General features: G+C 48.6%; 1 protein-coding gene across 1 annotated transcript in view; it reads left to right on the plus strand.

Moving 5' to 3' along the window:
- Positions 1-12,755, plus strand: part of LOC144770439 (uncharacterized) — a 226,810-nt gene that overhangs the window by 159,279 nt on the left and 54,776 nt on the right. Inside the window, exon 11 of the mRNA XM_078654957.1 lies at positions 197-1,150. Within this exon, the coding sequence (XP_078511083.1) occupies positions 197-1,150 (954 nt within the window). The remainder of the gene's footprint in view (positions 1-196; positions 1,151-12,755) is intronic.

A 12,755-nucleotide genomic window follows, 5' to 3' on the forward strand; every position in this document is an offset into this window, starting at 1 on the left:
TGAAAACACAAAATGTTGATAACAGATTATGACATCTTATATCAAAGAATAGTAGTAAACCTTTCAGATGTAGAACTTTGGAACTTGAGCTTACAGAAGAAACATTTGTCTAAATTTAATGAATAACTATCACTTATTATAACATTGAAATGTATTTTCCTGTCATTGATTTACCTTTTTTTAATTCCTTTAACAGAAGATTCGGAATCCCAGCCTGTAGGTGAGCCGCTAAGCCATTATATTGATGCAACCATGTCCACTTCAAATCAGCTTAAACACAAACCGCAAAACGAAACAGAACATAACCTTTTTAGCTCAAAGGCCATTATGCATAACTCTGCAAGGAACCTCAGCAAGCCTACATACCCCAGTGACTATGAAAACACCTGTGGACCAGAGCATCCAGTGGCAACTGCTACAGGGTGGACCGAGCACACAAGTAACCAATTGAACCAACCATTAGACAATGAAACTTTGAAGAACATACCCTTCCCCGAACTCTTATCAAACGAATTTCCACCACTGCAACAAGCGCACACAAAAATGAATACTTCAGACGAGTTATCCTCCAATAAATGCATGCGAATGCAAGGTGCATCCATTACTCACCAAAACTTTAAAACACATATAGCACCATTTGCATATTCAAGTATTGTTAAAGGCAAAAACGAGGTGGGTCTATCCAGTAATTCTATTTCAGCCAACTTCACAGCAACAACTTCATTCTCCAACGAGCAGCTAATAACATCTTTAGGTGCCGGAAGTGGAAACCATTCATGCCCACAACTTCCAGTGCCAACTTCTAACCTCCACCACTTGTCAATGGGCAGCCAAGATGACCAGACCTACAGCGAAACACCTGGGCTCTCCTCTGATGCACCACAGCAAGCACCAACTTGTGTTGAGGAATTGAAGAGGAACATTTTTCAAGTCTTAACTCAATATCCAGATGGGATGTCCATCTTTCAATTTCAGAAAATGTATAGGTTTATGTTTAATCACATTCTCCCTCTTGATGGATACTCTTCTGTAAAACAACTGCTGCTGACAATTCCAGATGTAGTGAAAACCCGTGGGCTCGGTGTCCAAATGCTGGTGTTCCCCGTTTCTTCAGACATCCCCAGTTGCCAGGTGATATTGGAAGAGAATGGTATGTACATTTAAAACATGCATTCAAATTTGTTTTTTGTTTTTTATTTAAATGATCATCATTTCCATTTTTTATATTTTTGTCATGAGTTTGTGTTCTCTTACTCTGTTTTTGGTTCTAAAGTACGTTTTATGAGGACATCTGGCTGTAGTAACTCTCTTAAGACAGATACCCTGTGAAATTTTATACTATACTGTTTTCACCACCGCAGTAGGACCACTCTAGACTTAGCCAAGTAGCCTTTAAATGACGGTATTTTTGTGGGTGTTTCCTATGAAACATATGGGCTTTTCTGGGATCCGTATCATACCTTCTGACAAGTGGACTTATCTAGGCATTTAATCACATCTATCGAAAAGAAATCCAGGTTTTCTATTTATCTATGCATTATAGCACCTTCCAGGAGTTCACAATCAGATAGCAGAACTGTTGAGTCGGCAGATACAACAAATTCACGAATGGGAACTACATCCGCAAGTTCTTCAACCAGTTTTCCACAAGTGGGGTCATCCAGACATAGATCTGTTCGCCACCCACAAAAACGCAAAATGCCCAACCTTCGCCGCCAGGTTTCCGCACCCGCTGTCCAAGGGCAATTTGATATGGATGAACTGGTCAGGCAGATTTGCGTACGCTTTTCTGCCACTACCACTAATACCATTAGTAGTAAGCAAGCTCAGACAACAGTCTCTTAAATTAATCCTGGTAGCTCCCACATGGGCACACCAACCGTGGTTCACCACACTGCTAGAACTCTCTCTAGGTCCACACCAAGAGTTATGACTAGCACCATCCCTGCTAACACAGAACCATAGAGACATCAGACATCCAGACCCAAATCAACTGAATCTGGCGATCTGGCTCCTGAAGTCTTAGAGTTTGGTTATCTTAACCTACCACCAGACTGTATGAACATCATTAAAGAGGCCAGGAGACCTACTACCAGAGCTTGTTATGCTGCTAAATGGAAGAGATTTGCCATTTATTGCAACAATAACCAAATTGATCCCCTGGATGCTTCTATCCAGAATATCATTTGCTACCTTTTACATTTACAAAGATGCAACCTGGCATATTCATCCATACGCCTGCACCTTGCAGCAATTGCAGCATATTTACAAAACAGACAACATCTGTCTCTTTTTAGAGTACCTGCAATTAAAGCATTTATGGAAGTACAGCTCTACATGCCAAGAACAGATGCATACTGGTAAGTAGCATTTTCCTTCCACACAGCGACCATCACAAGGTCTGCAACCTTTTTCTATCGCCAGAACACAAGGAGAAGATTGCCAGGCCTTGCACCTCCTTTGGATCCAAGAAGACTATACGTGATCGCCGGGCTCGATGACACGTCATGGTGCAACGATCTGTACCGGTGCCAGAAGAGATCTTCGATGAAGGCCACGAGGTCCCAGAGGTAGAGAATTCAGAGGAGCTCGACATCGTATTCGAAGCTGATGACGAAGACTCAGATGACCACATCACTACAAGTCAACAAGTGAGTACAACTGCCCCTGACCCTACCCCACCCAAAAAAAGAAGGCTCCAGTCAAAACTTCACCCAAAGGCCTTAGTCGAAACCGAAAGAAAACTTCAGAAGCCCCGCCTCCAGCCCGGCTCCGAAGACAAAGGAGAAGCCTTCCGGCAGCTCGGGACCGAGCAAGCCGCATATCGGTGCCCAAAAAACACCGTCAGTACCGAAATCGGGAATACATCCTAGTCCGGGTACCCCAAAAAAGGCCTCAGCATTGAGCTCTTCGGCACCAAACGACCACCAGGTCTCGGATCCAAACAAACCCCGTAAACCTTCGGATCCGAAAATGATTACCGAGACGACATCGAAGCCGAAGGAGCAAAAAAACCCTTCTAAGGCTCTAGACCACAAGAAAATATCAACACCAAACGGGGACGCCATCCTGGAACAACTTTTTCAACCAGATCCTATCGATCCGAAAGAAAATGTTCGAGGCATGTGGGCTGCTGAATTCATATCTATATCATAGATCGCCGCCTAGTGTTGGGTCCGGATGATTGCACATTGTTGTCCTGGAAGAGTCTTCGAAGTATCACGAGATAGGTGGCTCCTCCCCTGGACTACAGTGCGCATGGGCATCGACTCCATCCCCAGATTGTTATTTTCCGCCATTGGGTTCAGATGTATATTCGTTATCTCCAGTTCGGAATCGATATAGACTTTTCTTAAGGCCTGAAGGCCTTTTCCTATACCGTCGGTATTGTTTTTGCGCTCGGTGCCCAACTCTGTTCCGGCTCGGTTCCCGAGTCGGACGTCCCGAGGAGTCGCGTGACTCTTTGGTGCTCGAGGCCCAGTCGGCGCAACAAGGCTTCCAACGACACATCATGGAACAGAGCCCGTTCAAGAAATGTCCCGTGTGTGGATCGAAGTATCCCCACATCGACGTCCACCCGGTGTGCAACAAGTGCCTGTCGCCGGACCACGATGAAGCCAACTGTATGGCTTGTTCCCAGTTTCGATCGAAGAAAACGATTCGACTTCGGCGCGTGGCGCGCCAGGAGGCCCAGCAGTCGGCCCCGGCACCGGTGGACATCTTCGAGAGAGAAGAAGCAGACGACCAAGAAGTTGATCTGCAGATTTCACCTCCTGCGGAGGAGATCGACTACGACTACGACGCGGACGTCGAAGCGCTCGATGCAGAAGAAGTCGTCGACGAGGTAGGAGACGACAATGAGGCCTATGGGGCCATGGAAGATAGCTCAGGCGAAGAGCTATGCCCCGTTCGAACAATCACTAAGTCTCAGGTCGCGGGATCGCCACACCGCCTTACCCAAGACCTTGCACCCAAATCCACGGCCTCGCCTACGGGACCGGCTACGGACACTTCTGCGGAGCCGCCGGTGGTCAAAACGAAACCGAAAGTGAAACCCTCGGTGTCGACGAAACCGAAAGTGATGACACGCCAACGAAACAGAAGACGTCTGTCCCTCTGGCCGCCTCCTCGTCTTCTGCTATGTCGGGGCAGCTGAAGCCGAAGAAGGCTGTCGACCCGGTGAAATCGACCAAAGGCGTCCAGCCAAAGTCGGTCAAGGGCGTCGATCCAAAATCGAACAAGGGCGTCGAGTCGAAGACTGGGGCACCGAACCCCGGGAGTCAAGGCCGCCGACCCGAAGTCGTCAGCGCCAAAGGCCGTCGGCGCGGAAGGAGGACACAGCGCACCTAAGAAAGCTGCTCCTGTACCTCAGCCGGAGAAGACCAAGACATCGACGCTCGAGTCTTCACACGCTGGTGGACCGAGGACGTCTGTCGGGTCGACGAAACCGTCCGCTTCCTTTACGAAGCAGGTGTCGGACTCACTGCAACGCATCAGGAACAAGGCTTCCGCGGTCGATCCGAAGGATGCTTTACTCCCCGAAGCAGGCTGCCAAGACGCCAACGTCTTCGACGCCACTCCTGTTTACGTTACCGCCTAAGGTGGCAACGAAAGCCTTCGCACCTAGGTCGGTCACCAACGCGCCCGTGCACGGGTATGCTGGGTCGAAGCCTTCTACGCAGCTTGTGAACTTGAAGCATCGACAACCCTTGGTGGAGGAGCAGTCAGAACACTTTATCGACGCCGACACCGGTAAACTTACCCTCTACAAGAGAAAGTACACGGCGACGTAGCCTTTGGAGTCCTACACGATTCCTTTGAAGCGCAAGAAGCCTTCTACGGATTCCCCCGTTCTGGTTGAGCCACTTGCTCCACAGACTCCAAGAGTTGCTACACCCTCACCCACTTACTCAGATGTGGAGGCTGGGGAATGTGTGGACGAACAGTATAACTTTCCTACCAACACTGATCCTGAGGATCACCAGGACTCTTGGGCAGATGCAGGGGACCCCGGGGATCCACAAACTGCCCCGGACACTCAGGTGTACAATGTCAAAACCTCTCCTACTGAGGATTCTGTGGCATTTAATGCTCTCATTGAGAGGGCAGCTACAAACCACGACGTCCAGCTGCACGCTGACCCTGTTGACGTGGACTTCCTTTTTGATACCTTTTCCACAGCAGAGAAAACTGTCAAAACTCTCCCAATGTTGAAAGGGGTTCTCCAACATGCTGCGGACATCTTTAAAGAACCCACACGTGCCAGGGTGGTCAACCCTAGAATTGAAAAAAAATATAAGCCGGCACCTGGCGACCCGACCTACATCAAGGGCCAGTTGCCATTGGACTCTCTGGTCGTTTCTAATGCCCGGAAGAGGGCGAATTCGCAAACCACTGGTGATGCTCCTCCCCAGACAAGGAATCTAAAGGGAAGAGGGTGGCGGCTCAAGCAGCCTATATCTGGCGTATCTCAAACACTCAGGCACTCTTGGCCAGATATGACAGGGCGCACTATGACACACTAGAGACCCTGCTACAACATCTACCCGATCAGTATAAAGAGGCGGCGGAAATGCTCATTCAAGAGGGGAAGCTCATCTCCAACGCTTCTATTAAATGTGCACTGGACGTGGCGGACACCGCGGCCAGGGCCATTAACACCAGTGTGATGTTGAGACGTCAGGCATGGCTCAGAATCTCCGGTTTCAAGCTGGAGATACAAACCACCATCCTCAATCAGCCGGTCAACCCTGATAGGTTGTTTGGTCCTGAGGTGAATGCCACACTGGAAAAAATAAAGAAGGATACGGAGACTGCAAAGTCCATGGGAGCTCTCCAGTCCCAACAGTTTCGGGGCAGTACTTTTCGTCGCTCAGGCAATAGATGTGTTTCCAGAGGCCAGATGTCCCAGCAAACGCAATACACTAAAAGTGGGGCGCAGTCCTCGTACATCAAGCAGAGTAGAGGCGGCTATCGGGGCAACAGTGCCAAAGGCAGAGGCCGTGGAAATAACAACTCCCGTTCCTCTGCCACCACCAAGCAGTGACGCCCGGCCCCTGCCCCCCGACCACACAACACCTGTCGGGGGGAGACTCCAGCAGTTCCTGCCAGTCTGGACATCCATCACCACAGACAGGTGGGTCAGGAAACTTATCCAGTTCGGTTATTGTCTAGAGTTAACGTCCACTCCACCCAACATGCCACCAAAACACCGTCCTATGTCCACAGAGCATTTGCACTTATTGCAGCAGGAGGTACTTGTCATGCTGCAAAAAGGGGCAATCAAGCTTGTGCCATTGGAGGAAGAAGGCACAGGAGTGTATTCCCTGTACTTCTTAATCCCGAAGAAGGACGGGTCCCTCAGACCCATTCTGGACCTCAGACCCCTAAACCAGTATATTCTCTCAGAACACTTTCACATGCTGACGCTGCAGCAAGTTCTTCCGTTGCTCAACCAGGGAGACTTCCTCGCAACGTTGGATCTCAAGGATGCATACTTTCACATTCCACTACATCCATCACACAGAAAATACCTCAGATTCACGATTCAGGGTCTGCATTATCAGTTCAAGGTCCTTCCTTTCGGAGTGACCACAGCGCCCAGGGTGTTCACAAAATGCCTGGCGACAGTGGCTGCGCACCTCAGGAGGCAGAACGTTCACGTTTACCCTTATCTGGACGACTGGCTTGTCCAAGCGAAGTCGGCCCAGCTGTGCGCCGCCAACATGTCCCACACCATTCACCTTCTTCACAGTCTGGGATTCTCACTGAATTATCCCAAATCGCACATTCAGCCTGCCCATGTGCGGCAGTATCTGGGCGCGACGATAGATACTCTGGCAGCCACGGCTCAGCCAAATTCTGTGAGGATCAACAGCATTCAGTCGCTCATCCAAAAGTTCAGACCGCAACACTTGCTTCCAGCAAGAGTGTTCATGCAGTTGATAGGCATGATGGCCTCCTGCATCTTCATAGTCCCGCACGCGAGGCTACATATGCGTCCGCTTCAAGAGTGCTTGGCTCGTCAGTGGAATCAGGCTCACGGACAGTTAAAGGACCTAGTGTTGGTGACCGGTCGGTCATACAACTCTCTGCATTGGTGGAATCCACACAACCTTTGCAAGGGCCGACCGTTCCAGGAGCCTGTGCCACAACTTATCCTGACAACGGACGCATCTCTCCAGGGTTGGGGAGCTCATGTACTCCACTACACAGTGCAGGGACTATGGACTACGCAGCAAAAGAACATGCACATCAACCACCTAGAGCTGATGGCAATCTTCATGGCAATGAAGGCATTCAAAGTACATCTGTGCAACAAAGTCGTGTTGATCCGGACGGACAACATGACGGCCATGTACTACATTCAGAAGCAGGGAGGTACACACTCTCCACAGTTGTCTCATCTGGCTCAGGGCATGTGGAAGTGGGCCTTTCAGAGGAACATCTTCCTCATGGCGGAACACCTCCCGGGCAAGGGCAATCAGATGGCGGATCTGCTCAGCAGGTACAGCCACCAAATGCACGAGTGGGAGATACATCCATCGGTACTCCACCCGTACTTCCAGCAGTGGGGTCATCCACAGATAGACCTGTTTGCCACAAGGGAGAACGCAAAATGCCAACACTTTGCCGCCAGGTTCCCTCACCCACAGTCGCAGGGCAATGCGATATGGATGAACTGGTCAGGCAGATTTGCGTACGCTTTTCCCCCAGCACCTCTCATACCGCTGGTGGCACGAAAGCTAAAGCAACACTTAATGACACTCATCCTGGTTGCTCCAACGTGGGCACGCCAACCATGGTACACCACGTTTCTAGAACTCTCCGTGGTACCGCATCAAAGGCTGCACCTCACGCCCAGACTTTTGACGGAGAGCCATGGCGACATTCAGCACCCAGACCCGCAACAGCTCAACCTGGCGATCTGGCTCCTGAAGTCTTAGAATTTGGCTACCTTAACTTGCCTCCCGACTGCATGGATATCATACGGGAGGCAAGAAAGCCCACCACCAGAGCTTGCTATGCAGCAAAATGGAAGCGGTTCGTCATTTACTGTACAGAACACAACATCAACCGCTAGATGCATCCACTCACAACATCATCTGTTATTTGTTACATCTTTACAAATGCAAGCTGGCATATGCTTCCATTCGGATACACTTATCCGCCATAGCAGCTTATCTCCAAAACAGGCAGCATCTCTCCGTTTTCAGAGTGCCTGCCATTAAAGCCTTCCTAGAAGGACTGAAACGGGTCATCCCTCCCAGGACCCCGCCAGCTCCTGTATGGAACCTTAATGTGGTCCTCACCAAGCTGATGGGCCCACCTTTTGAGCCTCTGCATTCATGCGAGGTTCAGTTTTTAACATGGAAAGTGGCTTTTCTAATAGCCATTACGTCTCTGCGCCGTGTTAGTGAGCTCCAAGCGCTCACTGTCCAAGAGCCATTCATACAAATTCACTCAAACAGGGTGGTGCTGCGCACTAACCCTAAATTTCTTCCTAAGGTGGTTTCACAGTTCCATGTCAATCAGACCATTGAACTGCCCGCGTTCTTGCAAAACCCAGAGACTGTAGCCGAAAGAATGCTCCACACTCTTGACGTCATTGATGTAAGGATTTTAGGAAGACACAACAACTCTTTGTTGCCTTTTCAGCCCAGCACAAAGGCAACCCCATTTCCAAAGCAGGTATAGCCAGGTGGATCGTTAAGTGTATTAAAATTTGCTATCACAAGGCTAAGCGCACTTTAACGGTCCCCCTCAGAGCCCACTCCACCCGCAAGTTGGGGGCCTCCATGGCTTTCCTTGGTAATATCCCTTTGGAAGACATCTGTAGAGCAGCCACATGGTCTACACCACACACATTTACTAAACACTACTGTGTAGATGTGCACTCCAAGCAGCAGGCAGCTGTGGGGCAGGCTGTTCTTAAGACACTTTTTCAAACGTCTGCAGCTGGCACAGGCGGCTGCCGTTAATGGAGGGACTGCTATATATTCTATGCTATAGATATGAATTCAGCAGCCCACATGCCTTGAACTGAATATGCTACTTACCAGTATGCATCTGTTCTTGGCATGTAGGGCTGCTGACATTCATATCGCCCGCCCTCCTCCCCGGCGCCTGTAGCGGCTGCAGAATTCAAACTTACTCTTAGCATGGTCATCGCTCACACTGTTACACTCCATCTTCGCCACAATGGCTAAAAACAATCTGGGGATGGAGTCGATGCCCATACGCACTGTAGTCCAGGGGAGGAGCCACCTATCTCGTGATACTTCGAAGACTCTTCCAGGACAACAATGTGCAATCATCCGGACCCAACACTAGGCGGCGATCTATGCTATAGATATGAATGTCAGCAGCCCTACATGCCAAGAACAGATGCATACTGGTAAGTAGCATATTCAACATTGCATGTGACCCCTAAAACAGGCCATATTGTCAGTCTCCCCACAAACAAGAGGAAATTCGACACCTCACACTCTCCTGAGATGCCTGTGGAAAAAAGAGACTTTGAAACTTCACCTCTACAACCCTCTTCTCCTGTTCTTCCTAATAAGCCTTTATCCCCTGAAAGGACTCCCATACACTCTCCTAGATCTCTCCACACTCATCACCACCAAATGACATTAGGGTTTAGTCAGCTTAATAATAGGGCTGCCCAAATCATAAAGTACAAATGTATTCAGACCCCATGGAGGAAGACTTCTTGGTAGATACTTGTGCCCAGTCACAAAGGACAATACAAACAGTGCCCATGCTCAAAGGAGTCATTAACCACTCACCAGACATCTTCAAGGCTTCAAGGACCCTGTCAGGACCAGAATTCTCAATCCCTGCATTGATAAAAAAATATAAACCCGCCCCAAATGATCCCATCTACATTAAGGACAACTCCCTCTAGATTCTTTGGTAGTGTCCAATGCAAGGAAACGTTCCAATTCTCAAACCTCCGGTTATGCTTCACCTCCAGACAAAGAGTATAAACTGCTAGACGCTTCAGGCGAGTTGCCTCCCAAGCAGCTAATCACTGGAGGATAGCTAATTCAAAAGCACTGCTTGACAGGTATGATAGGGCTCACGACGATGAACTTGAGGACCTAATTCAGCATTTGCCTGACAAATAAAAGACCAAAGCCTATGATCTGGTTCAGGAGGGCAAATTAATTACAAATGCATCCATTAAATGTGCCCTCCATGCAGCAGACACCGCATCTAGATCTGTCAACACCAGTGTCCTACTATTCAGACATGCATGGTTGTGCATTTCTGGTTTAAACTAGAAGTGCAAACTACCATCTTAAATCAGCCGTTCGACCAAGAACACCTGTTTGGCCCAGCTGTAGGCACAGCTTTAGAAAAAATTAAAAAGGACACCGACACTGCAAAATCTATGGGAGCATTGCAGTCTTTATCAACACAAGGTTCCTTTCGTGGCTCCTTTTATAGGGGCGCATCCAAAAACATCAGCGCAGACACTGCTTCCTCCTCCTACAAAAGCCCCACACAAATATCTCCCATTAGGGGATATTTCAGAGGTGGGTACAGGGGGAATAATGACATAGGGAGAGGCCGAGGTAACAACAATTCTTCCTCCCCACTACCAAACAATGACTTCCCTCCGCTCCCTCCAGACCAATCCAGTCTGGTCGGAGGAAGACTTTCACAGTTCCTACCTGTCTGGAACTCCATCACAACAGACAAGTAGATGAGACAAATAATCCAGTATAGTTACTGCCTGGAACTTACCGCAACTCCCCCCAACATACCGCCTAAACAGCGTCCCATGTCCACTGAACATCTGACACTCCTCAAACAAGACGTTTTCTCAATGCTTCAAAAGCAGGCAATAGAACCAGTTCCCCTACAACATCAAGGGACAGGGGTTTACTCCCTGTACTTTCTAATCCCCAAAAAGGACGGTACTATCAGACCAATACTGGACCTCAGACCTCTCAATTTCTACATACAGTCAGATCACTTTCACATGATCACTCTTCAACAAATCCTTCCACTACTTCAACAGGGCGACTTCCTTGCCACTCTAGACCTCAAGGATGCCTACTTCCATATCCCTATACACCCTGCTCACAGGAAATATCTACGGTTCACAGTGGACGTCCAACACTATCAAATCAAGGTACTCCCATTCGGAGTAACCACAGCACCCAGGGTCTTCATTAAGTGTCTGGCGGTAGTAGCCACACACTTGTTCAGACAACAAATTCATGTGTTTCAATACCTGGACGACTGGCTCATAAAGGCCAAGTCGCCCAGCCAGTGTGTTCACCACACTTACAAAACAATTCAGCTGCTCCAAAACCTGGGATTCACAATAAACCACACCAAGTCCCATCTACAGCCTTCCTACCTACATCAGTATCTAGGGGCCACAATAGACACTTCCAAAGCTCTTGCATACCCCAATCCAGCCAGGATAGCCAGTATGCAAACCCTCATCACAGAATTCCAACCCCAACACTCCCTACTAGCCCGAGTGTTTATGCAGCTGATAGGAATGATGGCCTCTTGCATTTTCATAGTACCTCATGCAAGACTTGAGATGCGCCCTTTACAGGAATGTTTAGCACGTCAGTGGAACCAGGCTCAAGGTCAGCTTTCAGATATGGTGGACAGCCACACACATCGCTCTCTGCAGTGGTGGAACACACAAAACCTTTCCAAAGGGCAGCCGTTCCTAGACCCAGTTCCACAAATAGTGCTAACAGCAGACGCATCACTCACCGGCTGGGGAGCCCATCTCCTAAACCACACAACTCAAGGCAGCTAGACCACTCAGCAAAAAGTGCTCCACATCAGTCACCTAGAATTACTGGCAATTTTACTAGCATTAAAATCATTCCAACTACATCTCATCAACAAAACTGTCCTTGTCCGCACAGACAATATGACAGCAATGTATTATATACAATAACAAGGAGGAACACATTCTTTGCAACTCTCTCTTCTAGTGCAAAGCATATGGAGATGGGCCATTCCACAAAACATATTTCATTTGGCAGAACATCTTCCAGGAGTACACAATCTAATTGCGGATCTGCTAATCGTCAGACACAGCAGATACACAAATGGAAACTTCATCCTCAAGTTCTTCAACCATTTTTCAAAAGGTGAAGCCACCCAGACATAGATCTGTTCGCCACACACGCAAACGCAAAATTCCCAGCCTTCACCGCCAGGTTTCCACACCCGTTGTCCAAGGGCAATGCAATATGGATGAACTGGTCGGCAGATTTGCATTCGCTTTTTCTCTACTCCCACTCATTCCTCTAGTAGTACGCAAGCTCAAACAACAGTCCCATGGATGAACTGGTCAGGCAGATTTGCATGCGCTTTATCGCTACTCCCACTCATTCCGCTAGTAGTACGCAACCTCAAACAACAGTCTCTCAAAATGATCCTAGTTGCTCCAAAGTGGGCCGGGCAACCATGGTTCACAACACTTCTGGAACTCTCAATAGTTCCACATCAAAAACTACTGCTCTCCCCAAACCTGCTTACGCAGAACCATGGAAAGATACAGCATCCCATGGATGAACTGGTCAGGCAGATTTGCATGCGCTTTATCGCTACTCCCACTCATTCCGCTAGTAGTACGCAACCTCAAACAACAGTCTCTCAAAATGATCCTAGTTGCTCCAAAGTGGGCCGGGCAACCATGGTTCACAACACTTCTGGAACTCTCAATAGTTCCACGTCAAAAACTACTGCTCTCCCCAAACCTGCTT

This window comes from Lissotriton helveticus, chromosome 7 (assembly GCF_964261635.1).
Source record: "Lissotriton helveticus chromosome 7, aLisHel1.1, whole genome shotgun sequence".
Lineage (NCBI taxonomy): Eukaryota > Metazoa > Chordata > Amphibia > Caudata > Salamandridae > Lissotriton > Lissotriton helveticus.